This window comes from Corvus hawaiiensis, chromosome 1, assembly GCF_020740725.1.
Source record: "Corvus hawaiiensis isolate bCorHaw1 chromosome 1, bCorHaw1.pri.cur, whole genome shotgun sequence".
Lineage (NCBI taxonomy): Eukaryota > Metazoa > Chordata > Aves > Passeriformes > Corvidae > Corvus > Corvus hawaiiensis.
Window position 1 is genome coordinate 13,159,013 of NC_063213.1, and position 16,843 is coordinate 13,175,855.

Below are 16,843 nucleotides of genomic sequence, written 5' to 3' on the forward strand. Positions count from 1 at the left end.
ACTCTAATGTACTAAAATTTCTTCCTTGTGCAATGATTATTTGAAGTAATGCTAATTGACTGTGGAGCACTATGCTTCAGCAAGTATTTAGATTCCACACATGAGCAGCTGGTACCATATGAGCTCACTCTTATATGCTTCAATATTGTGCTTTCCTTTCTCTGTTGTCCTTCCTGCCACACTTTGTGTTGATGAATCTATTTCTCAAGAATACTCAAACTATTTCTTTATTTCAAATGTTGTATGGCTATTATATTTTCTCACAAATACTTATTTTAAATGGCTATAAAATAATAAAAAGGCAACTTCTAGTACTAACAATGTACTATAATAAAATTGTGCTGACAGAGATCTGAATAAAAAAGCGTCTGTGACGTCAGGAAAAAAAATAAAAGAGACCCCACCTATTCTGGTCAATATAACATCCAGGTAAATTTAAGTACACAGGAGTAAAACTAAATATATCTATTTTCAGGAAATCATAAAAATTCTGAAGAGTTTATTAAAAATATAGAAGAAAAAAACCTTGTTGTCTTACTAAGCATATGCTCATTTACAGATTTGATCATTAATGCCTGTGAAGACTAAAACAGCATAGTATTGCTTACCAGTCATGAACTAAATTAAACTACCATGAAAACAAAGTTAAGAATATCTGGAAAGATATTTCTGTAAAGCTGTTATGATACAAAACAAGCAATAAAGAATAACAATCAACTTTTGCTTAAGAAATGCCACGTGTTGCCAGTTGGTAGTAGCTCCTGGCTACAAGAGGCATTCTGACACTGAACCAATGACAGAACATAACATACTAAAACTAATGTAGCTCATACTAATAATTTTCCTCCCTGATTTTTAATACTTGCTTTGTTTTCTCTTCTTGTCATAATACAAGGTCCAGTGAACTCTGCAGGAGTCTCACACTAATGTTCTACCCACCGACTTTGGAAGAACACACAAAAAGGTTCACAGTTGTATTTAAGACATAGTTGTTGCAAATTCTTACTTCTACAAAAAGCAACAAAGGAGAAATGGAAGATGCAAAACCTACTTAAAAAAAAAATCAGCAGAAAGCTTGGGACTCCAGAATCACAATCTATTCAGACAAATTTCTCTATCCCTATTCTCATATATTTTGTGATTGGCTTGCCCTTTTCTTGAAGAATTTTATTTCTGATAAATTTTGCTGAATTCCAGATGGCCAAAGCCCACAATTACTCATTCATCAGTGTACTTCTTCTCATCCAAGGATGGCTATGACAATTCAGATCAAAGGTCCATTTAGCTCAGTATCCTGCTTCCAAAAGCAGCCACAAGTCAGAGTCAAGAAAAGAGAGCATGAGCAAAGAAATCAAATACAGTATTTTCCTAGAATAACTCCCTAGCCCTTCAACTATATTCCACTCAAGAATTCCTGAGACTGATGTGATTTATCTATTTATCTAGCCCAATGGACCTTCTCTTTCAAACACTTATCCAATTATCCCTTAAACTTACATATACTTTTGCATCCACAACATGACAAAGCAAGGCTACTCTGGGTAAAGAACTAGGAACTGTATTGTAGTGATACTGTTTTATGCACAGCCAGTGCTCAGCACTCACATTTTCTTATTAAAACACAGCCAAAATTTAAAAAAAAAAAGCAAGATTGATGCCCCCCCCTTGAAAGAAACTGAGTTTGCACATACCCCAGCAAGTTGAGTCCATTGGGAATTAGCATTCTGAACACAGTGAAATGCTGCAATAGCAAGAATTATAACAAGGTTGAATATAGCTTGAAAAGCAGGCAGATGTCATGAGTGAAAAAACAGACACCCTAACAAAAGCAGCCAAAAAACTCTGTAAGCCTCCCTCAGTCCAACAACCAAATTCTGGTCCAAGGAGGTTAAATATAGGGCTGCTTGAAAATTTTCCACTGCATCTATTTTTGATGGGAAATGAGGCTTTCAGCTAAACACTTTCTGGTTGGATTGTTTGGGGGTTTTTGGCATGTCTAAATATGTGCTTCTGCAAGTATACTTTTCTTACCAAAAAGCCAAACCTATCAACAAAAATATTTTGATTGAAAACACAGTGTGTTATTAAGAAATGCTAGTGTAGCATTTCACTGTATCTCTAGCTTACCTGCTTTATGTGGCAGATCTCTATCAACTAGACTTATCATTTAAATGAGAATTCTAACCATAGATCACTTTGAGGGATTCCCCACTTCCAGTACTCCCTTCAAAGAGGAAAGATCATGGCATAGTGTCAAAGGTGGTAGGCAGCCTCAGCCTTGCAGAGCAGGGCCAGCAGGCATCCAGGTTGTAATGTCAGAGGACTACGGTAACATTTTTCAAACTGAGAAGTTTTAGTGTTCAGACAAAGTCTTCCAGTCGTCTGAATTCTGTCAAAGTATGTGGTGTTTCCTGGAAAATTAAGGCCAAAAAACCAAAAAAACTTTGTATTTTTTATCAAAAATTCATGCAGAAAATTCCATGGGTCAAGAAAGGTCCTCCTTACTCATTGACCTGCAGATTCAAACCCATCATCTGAACCCATCCACCCACAAATCAGAAAAACTTTAAAACAGCAGTAAAATGTTTCAAATTTTCCATCACGGTTCTGTTAGCAGGACTGTTCAAAAGCCAAGGAGCTAAACCCAAACAAAAACAAACAGAGTTCAATGGATGTGATAATTTAATGTATGAGCCCTTACTTACAAAAGACCAACCAGTCTACCTTACAAAAGCAAAGGATGAAGATAAGATTCAAACAAAGTAAGAAATCTGTAATACAAAAATATGTATAGCAAAATTAGCAAAGTGGCAAGGAAATAAGATAATCCACTTATTTTTTATATATATATTTTATATATATTATTCCCTTTCAGGGTGCTCTATTTCAGTAAAGTAAACCAGAAGGAATAAATCCCATAAGATTAATATAATAAAATGTAACAGATATCCCAACAGGATTATTATCATCCCTTTTCCTGGAACCCCACAATCCCCTGAAAGAACTGAAAGCTTTTCATCCAAAACCAGGCCCTGACCAGACCAAGACAGAGAAACACTCAACTAATACTATCAGAAAAAATGTTAAAACTAAATTTCTAGTGTTTCTCTCCCCTTGTGGCTGTTTCCTGATGTACAATTGCATCCCCCTGACCCCAATGGCAAAATAAATGTATAAAGAAAATAAATAAAAGACAAGAAATCAATCAAGACTGCACCTTTTGTAACACTGTTGTGAACTTACAAAAGACAGCTGCAGAAAATCTCATGCCAGTGGGGTACTTCTTTCTTTCTCCTCACCACACACACAGAGGACTACTCCTGCCATCATTATGCCAACTAAGAACCAAGAAAATTCAAAGGAACTGGCAAAGGAATAACCTTACTTAAGAACTCAGTGAGTAAAACTAAAGGAAGGACATTTTGCTATTACAGTGAAATTCCTTTCAACACCTTGCTTTTCAGTCACACCATTCTTTTACTAAAATAAAAGTAGAGAAAGGTTTTTAGCAGACTCTGCTGAGACCAGGCACCTGAGAGCTCCCTATAAGCATCCAAACACTGCCTAATTTTGATTCCCCGCACAGTCTTTGACTGTCTAATGTTATAAAGTGAAAAGTGCTAACACAATTTGTCATTCTCAAGGCAAATTTATTAATCAAAATTAGTACAAGCCCAAGCCTGCTGTCCTTACTCATATTTGGAATAACTAACTGCTGTTGTCCCAGAAAAATTGGTACAGTGAAGGATTAGTCAGGGTCTAACTCTAGTGATAAAAAAATTGTTTAGAATAAATTAAATACAAAGAATAAATATTCAAAGTGAGTGATGAAAGATACATCTGTTATTTCCATTTTATCTCCTGGGCAATAAGTAATTTCAGTAAGAATTTTTCAGTGTGATTTTTATCATTCAATATTTTAAAAATTACTACTGGGCATCCATAAAAAGTTGGGATTGGAACCAGTGAAACTTGAAAAACATTTACTTCAAACACATGCAAAATATTATTCCCTTAAATTACAGTATTACTGACCTCCAAGGTGCAAATAGTAGCATCAGAATTTATGACTAACTTCCTATTGTTCAAGGATTTAATTACACATTTCTCTTATAATCAGTTATACAAAGTTTTGCTTTCTCATATCTGGGTTTTAGCCTTATCCATACCTTTCAAAAGTGTCATTTTTTCTTCAGTTCACTTCTTACTCATAAGCATATCACCTCGTTAGTTTCTCATTTAACTTACAGCATGTGAGAGGGCATACATGTAAGATAATGTATCCAGGTAGCTTATGCAGAAGTTCTTAAAGTGGACTACACTGCTTAATCTTGTCTCTGCATCAACCTTTTTCCACCAGGCTGGATCAGCTGGCACGGAGCTGCACACAGGCTGGACTGGACTTCTTGCCAGGAGTCCCACAGCTCCTTGAGTGTGGGAACTGAGCCATCCCAACTCTGACTTACCCTACATGAGAGAGAACCCTGCACTCCCCACCTGCTCTGTTGTGGCTCTTTCTTCCACCCCGTCAGTATCAATACTCAGAGCTGGTGAGAGTTAAATGTGCTGTTCACCTGTCTGCTATCACCCAAACATGGATTAAGTAACAAAGTTCAGGAGGTCAAGTTAATAGATAGAGTCCCCTTCATTCCCCCAATAGATAGGACGTTAAAGTCCAGATACCCGCATGTCATATCATCTTAAGGCCAGGTGGGAGTTGTAATTTAGAAGCTGCCCATCCCAGATGGCCACATCCCAGACAGGTAAGGCAGGTGGCAATGCAACAGAAGGGGATATTTACCAGAAGCTTTGCAGGGGTTTATACCCAAGTTGTTAAAACTGAGGTGTCCATAACTGAAGACTGACCAAATGGACTTCCCAAGCCATGCTGGGAGTAGTGATGGTGAACGTGCCATTTGAGCATATATGAGCATTAATTACATTTTGATGGAGCATGAAGAGAGAATCACAAACATGACTGCGGGAGTCACTGGTGTGCCAGAGACCTGGACATGCTTTCATTTTGAGAGAGGGTGGTGCATGTTTATACTCTCATTAACCCCCTGAGACCAAACCTCTCCTTGCCAACCTGAATCTACATAACCTTCTTGAGATTCAGGAGTGCATTTACATACTAATGTTCTAGCAGTGGCCCAAAAGTAAATTCATGGTTACCTGGGTAATCAGAGGAAGACAACACTACTCACTATGTTCATACATACCTTACATACATTATGGTTAGCAATTTAACTGCATGAAATTTGTGTTATTCTCCAAATACAGTGACAGTGGATCAAGAGACTGTTTAATTCAGCACAATTTGTCTTCAAAATTCACATGATTTATCATGTGTGAAACATCACACCATGAGGTATTACAGTCTAGCACAGGTGGACTATAAATGCAGCCTGCTAAATAATGGTGGGAAAAGAAAAAAAATAATATTAAGGAAAAAGCCCTCAAGAACACTTATTTTCCTTTATAATTGTATTTTCTTGCATTCCTTCCTGCTGCTTTGTTTCACTAATGAGAAATGAAGCAATATACAGTTGAGAGAGCCAATACTTTGCAGCCCATTCACCAACTGCACAGTGTGGGAGAACAGGGCTAAAGCCCTTCAATAGGAGCTCATCTTATATTGCCCTCATGCTAAACTGCTGTTCCCACTGACTTTTTACACTCATTCTGCTGCTCATACTCCTTCTCTAGTGAAGCCCATGCACTCAAAGCTGCCTCAGGAAGAAATTTAATCATGGTCTGCTCCTATGTCCAGCAGAAAATCCTCCAGTCACGTTCAGGGCCACAACCCGCAGCTTCACCATTGGAGCAATCCTCAGACCACAGCATTGATCAATCACTTTGACATCATCCTTTATGGCAAAGAGGCAGCAAAGTACTCTTCCAGAAGTTTCTCCCCCTCCTCTGTCACCTGCTCACTGCACTCCAGGAATAGCTATTGCAGCACATTGTATTCAGCCTATTTTCCTGTTGCCTAAAGTCTCTCTTGTATCTCACTGAACAACAGTAGCATCATGGTGCTGTGCCCATCCCTGATCAAATCTGACATGCCTGAAAAAATGTAAGCAGAACATTGTTCTTGCTTACAAAAAGTTCTCATGAATCACAATAAAGTACAGGCTGACTCAGAAGATGTATGAATACCATTTATTTATTTATATTTGTAAAAGGAAAAATATCAAACTGTAAGACAGATATACACACTGTATTCTCATATCCCTATTTCTCTCCAGGTTTCACAGCACTGGATCTGCTTTTCAGACTTGCAGAAGTACAAATCTGTTAGTTCCTTCCCATATTTGGATGTCCATCATGTTGCTCAGTTCTGGATCACATTTGGCAAGTGAGAGAAAAGGATAGACTGGAAAAAATAAACAGTTTCCCCTACTTTTAATTGGAACATTTTAGGGGAAAGCTGAACATAGTAAGATAACAACAACTCTACCTCACTCTGTTTACTAAATGGCCTGTAAAAATACTCTTTCTTTCTGCTCCTATTTATCCTGTCCTCAAAAAGTTCCACAGTTTCTAGTTTCATGGTGTTGTTCAAGGTATTGTCCATGCAAAATCCCCTATGTCTTGCAGCTAACCAGCATTTGCGTAGACAGTCTCTGCATAAAGCTCTGTGGCCTGTGATAGGAAGGAGATCAGCCTAGCCAGCCCTTCTGGGTTTAATCCATGAAATTACTGCCTTCAGTCAAGGCTTCATTCTAACAAGATTATTTGAACAATTTCCATGGACCAAGTTCTTCTTTTCAAGCATTTTTATAAAAGCACCATTCAGTGACCTATCCAATGCAGACAATGTCACACTAGAATTTACTGGAGAACATTTAGTGGGAATTAAAAAGCAATTTTTTTTCAATCTAATAAACTAAACATCTCTATTTTTACATAAGCAAAATAGCATGTTAAATGCAAAATTTCATGTGGTATTTTTATTTCCAGTTAAAAAAAAAAAAAAAAAAAAGGTGCAAATTTGCTTATTTTGACCTAAAATGCCCTGTAGTTACCATTACCTGGTTTGGTGTGATCCATATAATCCCCAAAGCAAAGCCTCAGATGCACACAAAAATTAAGCTTATGTTAGAGGGGCCAGTGACAAACCTAATTGTTTGAATAAAAGAGGTGTGAGTATCTGTGGCAACAAAGACCTGAAGTGACAAAGACTAGTCACAAAGTGACTAGATTTGACAAGTCAAATCTAAAACTCTGTAAAAAGTTACAATATCTGCAACATTCTTGCCAGCTTTATATTTTTGCATGATTTGATGACTGGACATTTGCTGTGAAATCCCTGGGAAAAAAGGTATTCTGCATTGCTATAGCAAAGTTCAGCTTTTCAGAAAAAGCAGCTGCTGAATTTTCTGGAATAAACACACAAACCGTTTTAAAGACTTGACCCTTGATTCCTTCATCACAGGACTTCTAGGGACTTCAGGGAAGTCTGCAAGTATGAGGAACACACAATGGGCTCTGATTCCACAGTCTTGAGCTAACCAGGCTTCTTTTCAGTCACATAAAGGAAAGCAGCCTCCTCACAGCTGTGCTGTTTTATATACCTGAAAGACAATTTTAAAAATTATCATGGTCTTACTAAGGAATTTGGATATGCAGTCATTACTAAATTGCCATAAAGTTCCATATTACCAATTCTGTCATTACTCAACAGCTTCAAGACACACAGTATCTTTGTGCTGCATCTCTTTTTCTCACTGTAAGAAAACAAGAGCATATGAATGACAGCAAAAATGAAGCCAAATGTACTGTTGAGAAACTTGGTATTCTCTTATTTCTAGGAGAGTTATAGTGTAATTCTAAACTGCAGCATTCAGCATGTCTCCTGAGCTTCCTCGCTGAAATATAGCAATGGAAATTTTACAGCATCTGTGTTGCTTTTGGAAGCCATCACCTCACATCTGCTGTCTCCGTAGTGTAGAGTTTAACTTCAGCATAAAAAGGTACTTTGTAATAGGCAAGAGAAATCCTGACAGAGTAGTAATTTACAGACTCGCCCGGCTCTCCTGACTAGACTCACTCAGTTTTACATTCTGTAGAGATTTTTAAATAAGGTGCGCTTCAAGCAGCCACCAGCTAAAGAGTCGCTTCTTAAAATGGAGCGTCGCATCCAGGACTGGAGACTTTTTAAACCTCTGCCAGTCACTGAGTCCTCTGCCAGACGTTTTCCTCACCGGGCATTGTTCGATCTCGTAACGCTTTCCACAATGGTGTTAACTAAATTAGGGCTAAAATAACCACCTGCTACTTTTGGAAAAGTTCTGATTTTGATCAGAAACAGCACTGCGCGTGCAATAACAGGAGCGGTTCCACAGCCCGAGCACGCGGAGGAGCCACGGCCTCCGAGAGCTTCCCAGTCCCGTGTGACCTGGGGTGGGCGCCGGGGTCGGGAGCGGCGCTCGGTCAATTGCAAATCAACTGTGATTACACAGCGGGCGAGTTTATCGCCCCATCATCGCCCATTTCCTCCTAACGGGGTAATCCGCGCGTCCGCTCACACGGCGACAGGGCCGGCGACAAGAGCCTGTTGGCTCAGCCAACAACCCGGGGATTGTTCCTTGTTTGGCCTCACGCGTTCCATTTCCTCCAGGCGCCCCGCACCGCCCCCCGGGGCGGGCTCGCTCCCCCCCCCCCGGCCCCGCTTCTCCCGGTGTGACTCCCCGCGAATCACACGGTTCCCGCCGCCGGCAGACGAGCCCCGCCGCGTTCCCGCGGTTCCAGTCATTAGGGCCGCAGCGGGAGCGCCGCGCGAGCGCCAGGCGCAACAGCGCCTCAATTAACAAACAAACGCCCCGTCCCGGGAGCGCGACAACCCCCCGGGACGGCCCCGCCGCGCTCGCAGCCCGCGCCCGCCGCCGCCGCTCCCCTTAAGGTGGTCTGGCTACGGCGGGGCCGCCAAAACACCCGCCCGCCCCTTCCCCGCGGCGGGTGGGGGAAAAGCGGGGACTCCCCTCGGGGCCGTCCCGCGGCCCCCGGGAGCGGAGGGCGGGGGGACCCGCGACGTGGGGCGGCGGCGGCCGAGCGGGCATCGAGCCGCAGATGGCTCCTCTGCCGGCCAGGGCGGGACACGCCGCTCTGGGCGGCTGCAGGCGGCTCCTCGGCGAGTCACCGCCGCGGCGCCGGGCTGGCGCGGGCGCTCGGCAGCCGCGGCCGTGACAGAACCGGCCTCCCGGCGCTGCTCTTGGGCTGCGGGTCAGTGGCCGACGCGCCTAGCGCTGGCCGCGGAGCTGCGCCCGTGTCCTTGCCCGGCTGGGAGCCGAGTGTCCACCTGCGGGCCGAGTGTCCCACCGGGAGCTCGGGGTGCCGGCCGGCGTGCACACACGGCACCGCCTGAGCGCTCCCCGGCGAGTGCCGTGACCCGCAGCTGTCCGCGCCTCGGGGATGCCCGTGTCACCCGTCACACGCCGCGGCCCCGGGCAGAGCATCCAGCGCTGCGTTTGCACCGCGCGGGGCCGGGTGTCGGCTGCGGTGCTGCCGGGACCCCTGGCTTCACCGCGCTCCCATCCCCGTCACCAACACGTGCAAGGGGCAGGACGGCGGGGATGGGGCAGCGCGCACACCGGCACGGGCGGCGAATCCCGCGGGCATCAACGAGGTGATAGAAAACCCCTTCCGGGGGACTCCCCAGCGCTACTTAAACTGCTGCTGCGGTTGACTGTGACTCGGCTAGGAGCCCTTGCAAGGGGACAAAGGTCCCCTGCGCAGCCCGGGCCGGTGCCTGACTGCCGCAGCCCGCGCACCGCGGTGCAGAACCGCGCGTCTCCGCACGGGCAGGGACCGACCAAACACCGCCACGTCCCCGCAGCCGCTGCGACCCAGCAGCACCCACCACAGTCCAGCGCCGGCTCCACCTTAAGGAGCCCCGGGGCCCGTCCCCCGCCTCCCGCCCGAGTGCGGCTGATAGGCGGACGAGGCGGCGGGGGCGGGGCCTGGCGGCGGCCGCTATAAATATTCATGAGAGCGCGGCGGCCGGAGCGCCGCTGCCGGGGCCGGAGAGCGAGAAGTTGGCGGAGGCGCTGCCGCGCTCGACCCGCGGCTCAGGTGGCGCGATCGCGGCCGGGGTGCCCGGGCAGCCAGAGAGGGACCCAGCGCAGGGCGAGGACCGGCCGGCTGGCGGTCACCCGCGGAGCCGTGCGCTCGGACGGGCGGCAGAAGGAGCCGCTCCGGCCGCCCCAGCTCCGGCCCCGCCGCTGCCCGCCCGCTCGGGGCGGTGGGAGCCCGGCACCGCCTGGTCCCCGGGACGCCTCAGCCTTCTTCACCGCGCCGCCCGGGGGCTGACGGCGAAACTTCTCTGCCGCCGCCGCCCCGTGCCCGGCCGGCGCTGGAGCAGCGGCGAGAGGAGCGGCGCCCCCCCCTGCGAAACCGGCCCCGCGAGGAGCGATGCGACGGCGGCTGAGGGGCCTCCCGTGAGCGGACCCCCATCCTCCGGTGGCTCCCCTTCACCGGGTGCCCGCGGACGACGGAGTCCGGCGGGGGCTGCGAGACCTCTCACCTGCGACCGGCACGGAGGGGCCGCCCTCCGCCCCCCCGGGGGTAGCCGGGGCGGGGGGGTGCTGTGGCGCCGCGCTCCCCGCGGCTGCTGAGCGGGACGGGAGAGGAGCCGGGGCCACCGCCCGCGCGCCGCCGAGCATGGAGTGGAGTTACCTGTTGGAAATCACCTCGCTGCTCGCCGCCCTGTCCCTGCTGCAGCGCGCTGGCTGCGCCGCCGCCTCGGCCGCCGCCGCCGCGTCCTCCTCCTCGGCAAAGGAGCTGTCGTGCCAGGAGATCACCGTGCCCCTCTGCAAGGGCATCGGCTACAACTACACCTACATGCCCAACCAGTTCAACCACGACACGCAGGACGAGGCCGGGCTGGAGGTGCACCAGTTCTGGCCGCTGGTGGAGATCCAGTGCTCCAGCGACCTGCGCTTCTTCCTCTGCAGCATGTACACCCCCATCTGCCTGGAGGACTACAAGAAGCCGCTGCCGCCCTGCCGCAGCGTCTGCGAGCGGGCCAAGGCCGGCTGCGCCCCGCTCATGCGCCAGTACGGCTTCGCCTGGCCCGACAGGATGCGCTGCGACCGCCTCCCCGAGCAGGGCAGCCCGGACACGCTCTGCATGGACTACAACCGCACGGACCTCACTACGGCCGCGCCGCCGCCCGCTAAGCCCCCGCTCCGCGGCTCCAAGCCCGGCACCCCCGCCAAGGCGCCCCCCGCCGCCCCGCCGGCCGAGGCCCCGCGCAAGCCGCGGCCGCCGCAGCCCTGCGAGCCGGGCTGCCAGTGCCGGGCGCCCATGGTGTCGGTGTCCAGCGAGCGGCACCCGCTCTACAACCGCGTCAAGACGGGGCAGATCGCCAACTGCGCCCTGCCCTGCCACAACCCCTACTTCAGCCCCGACGAGCGCGCCTTCACCGCCTTCTGGATCGGGCTCTGGTCCGTGCTCTGCTTCCTCTCCACCTTCGCCACCGTCTCCACCTTCCTCATCGACATGGAGCGCTTCAAGTACCCCGAGCGCCCCATCATCTTCCTTGCCGCCTGCTACCTCTTCGTGTCCCTCGGCTACCTGGTGCGGCTGGTGGCGGGGCACGAGAAGGTGGCGTGCAGCGGCGGGGCGGGCGCGGGCGGCGCGGGGGCCGGGGCGGCGGGGGCCGGCGGCGGCGCGGCGGCGGGGGCGGCGGCGGCGGGGGGGCGCGGCGCGGCGGGCGGCGCGGCCGAGCTGCAGCCGGAGCTGGCGGTGGCCGAGCACGTGCGGTACGAGAGCACCGGCCCGGCGCTGTGCACCGTGGTCTTCCTCCTCGTCTACTTCTTCGGCATGGCCAGCTCCATCTGGTGGGTCATCCTCTCCCTCACCTGGTTCCTGGCCGCCGGCATGAAGTGGGGCAACGAGGCCATCGCCGGCTACGCACAGTATTTCCACCTGGCCGCCTGGCTGCTCCCCAGTGTCAAGTCCATTGCTGTGCTGGCACTCAGTTCTGTGGATGGGGACCCCGTGGCTGGCATCTGCTACGTGGGCAACCAGAGCCTGGAGAACTTACGGGGCTTCGTGCTGGCACCGCTGCTCATCTATTTGGCCATCGGCTCCATGTTCCTGCTCGCTGGCTTCGTCTCGCTCTTCCGTATCCGCAGTGTCATCAAGCAGCAGGGTGGCCCCACCAAGACCCACAAACTGGAGAAGCTGATGATACGCCTGGGACTCTTCACTGTGCTCTACACTGTGCCAGCTGCCAGCGTGGTTGCCTGCCTCTTCTACGAGCAGCACAACCGGCCACGCTGGGAGGCCACGCACAATTGCCCCTGCCTGCGTGACCAGCAGCCTGACCAGGCTCGCCGCCCTGACTATGCTGTCTTCATGCTCAAGTACTTCATGTGCCTGGTAGTGGGCATCACCTCTGGTGTCTGGGTCTGGTCTGGCAAGACCCTCGAGTCCTGGAGGGCCCTCTGCACTCGCTGCTGCTGGGCCAGCAAAGGTGCTGCTGTGGCTGGGACCACAGGGGCAGCAGCAGGTGGACAGGCAGCAATCACTGCAGCAGGAGGACTTGGGGCCGGAGGTGGTGGCTCCCTCTACAGTGATGTCAGCACTGGCCTGACGTGGAGATCAGGCACCGCCAGCTCTGTCTCCTATCCCAAGCAGATGCCCCTGTCTCAAGTGTGAGGAGGGGGAAAGAGGCCAAAGGTTACGGAATGAGGGACACTGGCCTGCCTAAAATGCCCCCTCACTGTTTGGTGCCATTAATGAACCCTTAATGGTCCTTATTAGCCACAGCTTGTATAGAACAATGCAGCTGGCAGAGGCCCCAGGCTCCAGCCCCCTCCTCCTTCCCCTCCATTCATATGCAGGGAGCATGTACTTCAAGGAGCCAGCTTATTATTTTGCTGGCAGAGGAGGATAGAGGCTCACCCATGTCTTGCAGAGGGCAAGGCACAGCGGCTTCTGAGTCACTCTGGACTAACAGCAGCTCTTTACTCATGGGAGGGAGGGTCTTCCTCCCCCCCATCCTGAGGTGGGAGTCTGCCAGGGAGTGCAGGTTTTTGGGATGTTGATGACCAGGCAAATGCCTTACAATATAGACTGAATCAAAACATGTCTTAATTATACACCCCAGCTAAATACGGGTTTCCTACATTAAAGGATGTATTTATATAATTATTTGTTACCTTGTACAGATGTGTAAAATATGTATATATCCAAAGCTATACAGTCTGTAAATTTTTTTGTATAAAAGTTTAGAGACTACCCCTGTAAGAGCAAATATGAGTATTCTATTTTGTCAATAAAATGACTTTTGATAAATGACTTTTTCAAGCTTTTCCCCTACTCCTGCCCTGGTTATTCCAGCTGCTGTATCTTTAGGTAGTTCCATAAACTATGAACTACATTCATCCTCCAGTCATTACCTGTTAAAGAAGTGAGCTATGTAGACCCAAGAAAATAAGTCATTCAACAAGTTCTGAAAAAGTGTTTGCCAAAACTGGAAGGTGCCTTACCATACTTCTTTCTTTTTTTGAAAGATGACAGTGTCTTTAAACTGAGCCTTTACAAAAGAGTCATCTCCCATGGCATGTTAAGTATCCTTTTAAAACGGGTGTTATTTTAGGAATGTGCACACCCGCCTCTCATATCTGTTGTCTACACCTCTGTAAGCACCTGCCTTTCCTGGGATGCATACTGAAGTGTAAAAGGTTAATGTTTTAAATTCAAAGACCATGTACTATGGTGGAGCAGTGAGTTGAGATTTGTTAGATCAATCTCTTCTTAACAGATTAAACTAACATCTTAACTTTTGTATATCAAATATGGTCCTTTTTCGAGAGAAAAGGTACTGTTCTTCTGTCAGGAGTAAGCTAATTTATTTGAGCAGAAGGCTGTTGAATTAACAGAAGAATGCTTTGGCAATTGTTGAACTTTTTACCTGTCTGCCCAGTGGCTCAGAACATCATTCCTTTAAGAGGAGCTAAATGAATAGGGTTAATCTGTAGGGAACTTGGTTTCTTTTGAGTTTGGGAAAACTTTGATCTTTTCTCTTCACCAAACGTGATGTATAGTCTGAAGTTTCTTTCCCTGCTGCCTGGTTCCTCTTGTTGCAGACCAATTGGCCACCATGGAGCCTTAAAGTTCTTCAATTAAAGGGACATGGGACTTTTTTTTTTTTTATTTTAAGAGGAAGACTTGTAACAGTTAGTGAACACCAGAGGGAAAAGGGAGAACAGCCTTTTAAACAGCTTTTCCCTGCATTGTTAGCCAGACTGCAGGCAGCAAGGCATGGCTTGGAGCATTATAGAAAAGAGCTATGAATGCCCTACAGGTGGTCTGCTCACATAATCTCCCCAATTTAAAACATTTTCCTTTACAGGACAATTGCATTACAAAACTCCCTTCTCTTTTGGTCCTAATTGAACCAAAGAACAACTACAAGATTTTCTTTAAAAACTGAGTGTCCAAAAAAATTTTAAAATCCATTAACTACATTCTAATCTGTTTTCTAAAATGAGAGCACTCAGAACACCAGGAGCAAAAACTGCATTAGACATTACTCCAGATATTTTTACATCTTCTGCTTATATTCTGTCAAATTAGCAATCATTTAAAAGCAATTGGTTAGGTTGTGTGCTAGCAGTGAAAAGATAGCCCCAGGTCCCTTATTAACCTGCCAATCATGATAAGAGATGGGCAGCTACCCTACTAATGACACAGATATCAGTCATGATTTGTGGGAAAAACCTTGTTTCATTGAGCACTGACTTGATTATCGGTGTCCCTTTCAAAGATATCCTAACTTAATAGACTCCACTTCTACAAAGTTACCAGGAGCATGAAGAGGAGTAATTTAAAATGCTCCTAACTCCTTGATGGGAAAAATAATTTTAATTTCTTAAATGCAAAGGAAATTCCACTGGGGTTTATGCATGGTACCTATTTATGCACCAACTGACCAGCATCAGAATATTGGCATAACTGTAAGTTGAAAAGGCCATACTATTTTCCTATATTGCTGGAAATATTTTTTTCAAGGTTGTTGAAACATTTAAATCAATGTGACACTTTCCCCTGCTGTCAGGTCTTCCTGCTGGGGAAGCCCCCCATAGCACAATCAGTTCTGCAGATAAAAATCTGAGTGCCTTCTCCTCCAGTGGGGTCTAGGAAGGAAGACAGAGGAGGTACAGTCACAACTCTTCTTTGAGAATTTGTTTAGATAGGTCTCTCGCAGGCTGCTGGTACAGGTTGCTCGTGTTGAGATAAAAGCATTTCTAGTAAAAGAAACAAGTAGCTCTATGGCTTAACCTCATCTGGAATGAGCCAAGAGATGCTACAGGTGAACTTAGTCAGAAAAGGAGTCTCAGAGCTAGCCAGGTAAACAAGATGCCTGCTTTGGAAGTGACTGAGTAATAATGCAAAGGTTAAACAGATAATGAGGCAAAACTAAAATCACTAGAAACACAAACCTGGGAAAATGGAGCTAAAGAAGCTAACACAGAAGTGCAGATTTTTGTCAATCAGCATAAAATTTGTAGATAGGTAAAAACATTTAGAAACACCAAGGCATTTAGATATACAAGAAATAAATATCCACAGCTACAACGAACTTCACATTATTAGGATGCCGTTTAACAGACTTTAAGGTTAAATTTGCTGTGAAGATCCAAAAAGTATTGGTGAGGTGGAAATGGAAATGACTTGTTAATTTTCATGATCTGATGACAAACTGCCTTCTCCATAAATTTGCCAGAGAGCTACTGACAATAGCCAAAGGAAACTCATGGGCCAAGCCCTTTACTCCAGAGCAGGACTGCCCTCAGCATCCCTGCTGGCATAGGCTCATCCACGGGCAGGGACAGCACCCACACACACTGGCTCCAGAGAGATAAGGGAAAGCTTTGCTGCCACTGATGTGACCAATAACAGCATTTGGGGAGCTGGATAATGGCAACTGAGAGCCTCCCATAGAAAGGCCAAACTGCTCTGTTCAGGCGAGTGACCAAGTTAGCAGAATCATGGTTTGGGGTTTTTTTCTTCTCTAATAAGCAAGATACATTTAGAGCACTCTTTTTTTTTTTTTTTTTTCCCCAGGACCCCTCCTTGCTTTACATGGTCCTGCTTCAGAAAGGAAACCTTATAGATCTTTCTTCTCCTGCTGCAATAACTGAAAAACCCTGCAGCCTCCCAGAGAGCTGGCCTAGCTTCTGGTGGGCCTCAGAGGCAGAGCAGGGCAGGTGTGCTGCAGAGCCTCAGGAGGGACACAACACATTCCCTGGGCCCTGCTTCTCAATCCCTGGGAGCTAGATGGAAGTGTACTCCAAAGTTTTCCCTGTGCAGGAGAAGCTTCCCTGAAGCTTTGATAATCAGTCATTTTGGTTGGGAAGGGGCTTCAAGAAAGGGAGGAATTAGGAAATTCTCATATATTGTAATAATATTAATGTGGCCAGGCTCTCTGGGAGGGCTATGAAGGGTAAGACTGGCACACAAAGAGTCTTTTCTCCTTTCTTACACAATATTTAAAGTATTGGAGTGTTCACCCATTAAACAGTTCTTCAAATGTCCTAAAAGCTGTCCCAGGTGGGAAAGCTGGAGGCGGGGTGCCTCCGTGCACACACTACCCACAGCACTCTTCACCCCAGCTTCAGAGCCTGGGCTTTTTCCAGGTTCCCTCAGGAGGACACATCTCTAGACACCTGAGGGTGGCTTGTAGAAGAAATCAGTAACAGTTTTTCACAAGAGGAAACTGGGAGACAAGTACTGGGAGACAAGACAGAATGCCCAAATTTAAAAAGGAATCATTAGCTGAGAAAGAGCTTGGGAGAATCCCAGGTCTATTTTGAAATATGAAAAT

At 47.6% G+C, this 16,843-nt stretch overlaps 1 protein-coding gene and 1 long non-coding RNA gene across 2 annotated transcripts in view; one reads left to right on the top strand and one right to left on the bottom strand.

Annotated features, from left to right (window-relative positions):
- Positions 1-8,633, bottom strand: part of LOC125318170 — an 87,995-nt gene extending 79,362 nt beyond the window's left edge. The window contains exons 1-3 of the long non-coding RNA XR_007200292.1: positions 8,535-8,633; positions 7,669-7,733; positions 7,405-7,580 (exon numbers count right to left, since the gene is read on the bottom strand). This is a non-coding gene — a long non-coding RNA (uncharacterized LOC125318170). The remainder of the gene's footprint in view (positions 1-7,404; positions 7,581-7,668; positions 7,734-8,534) is intronic.
- Positions 8,634-10,011: 1,378 nt separating this feature from the next.
- FZD8 (frizzled class receptor 8) lies at positions 10,012-13,311 on the top strand. Its single transcript, XM_048288556.1, has one exon. The coding sequence runs from the start codon at positions 10,666-10,668 to the stop codon at positions 12,667-12,669; it is 2,004 nt and encodes a 667-aa protein (XP_048144513.1). The 5' UTR covers positions 10,012-10,665; the 3' UTR covers positions 12,670-13,311.
- The last annotated feature ends 3,532 nt before the right edge of the window (positions 13,312-16,843 follow it).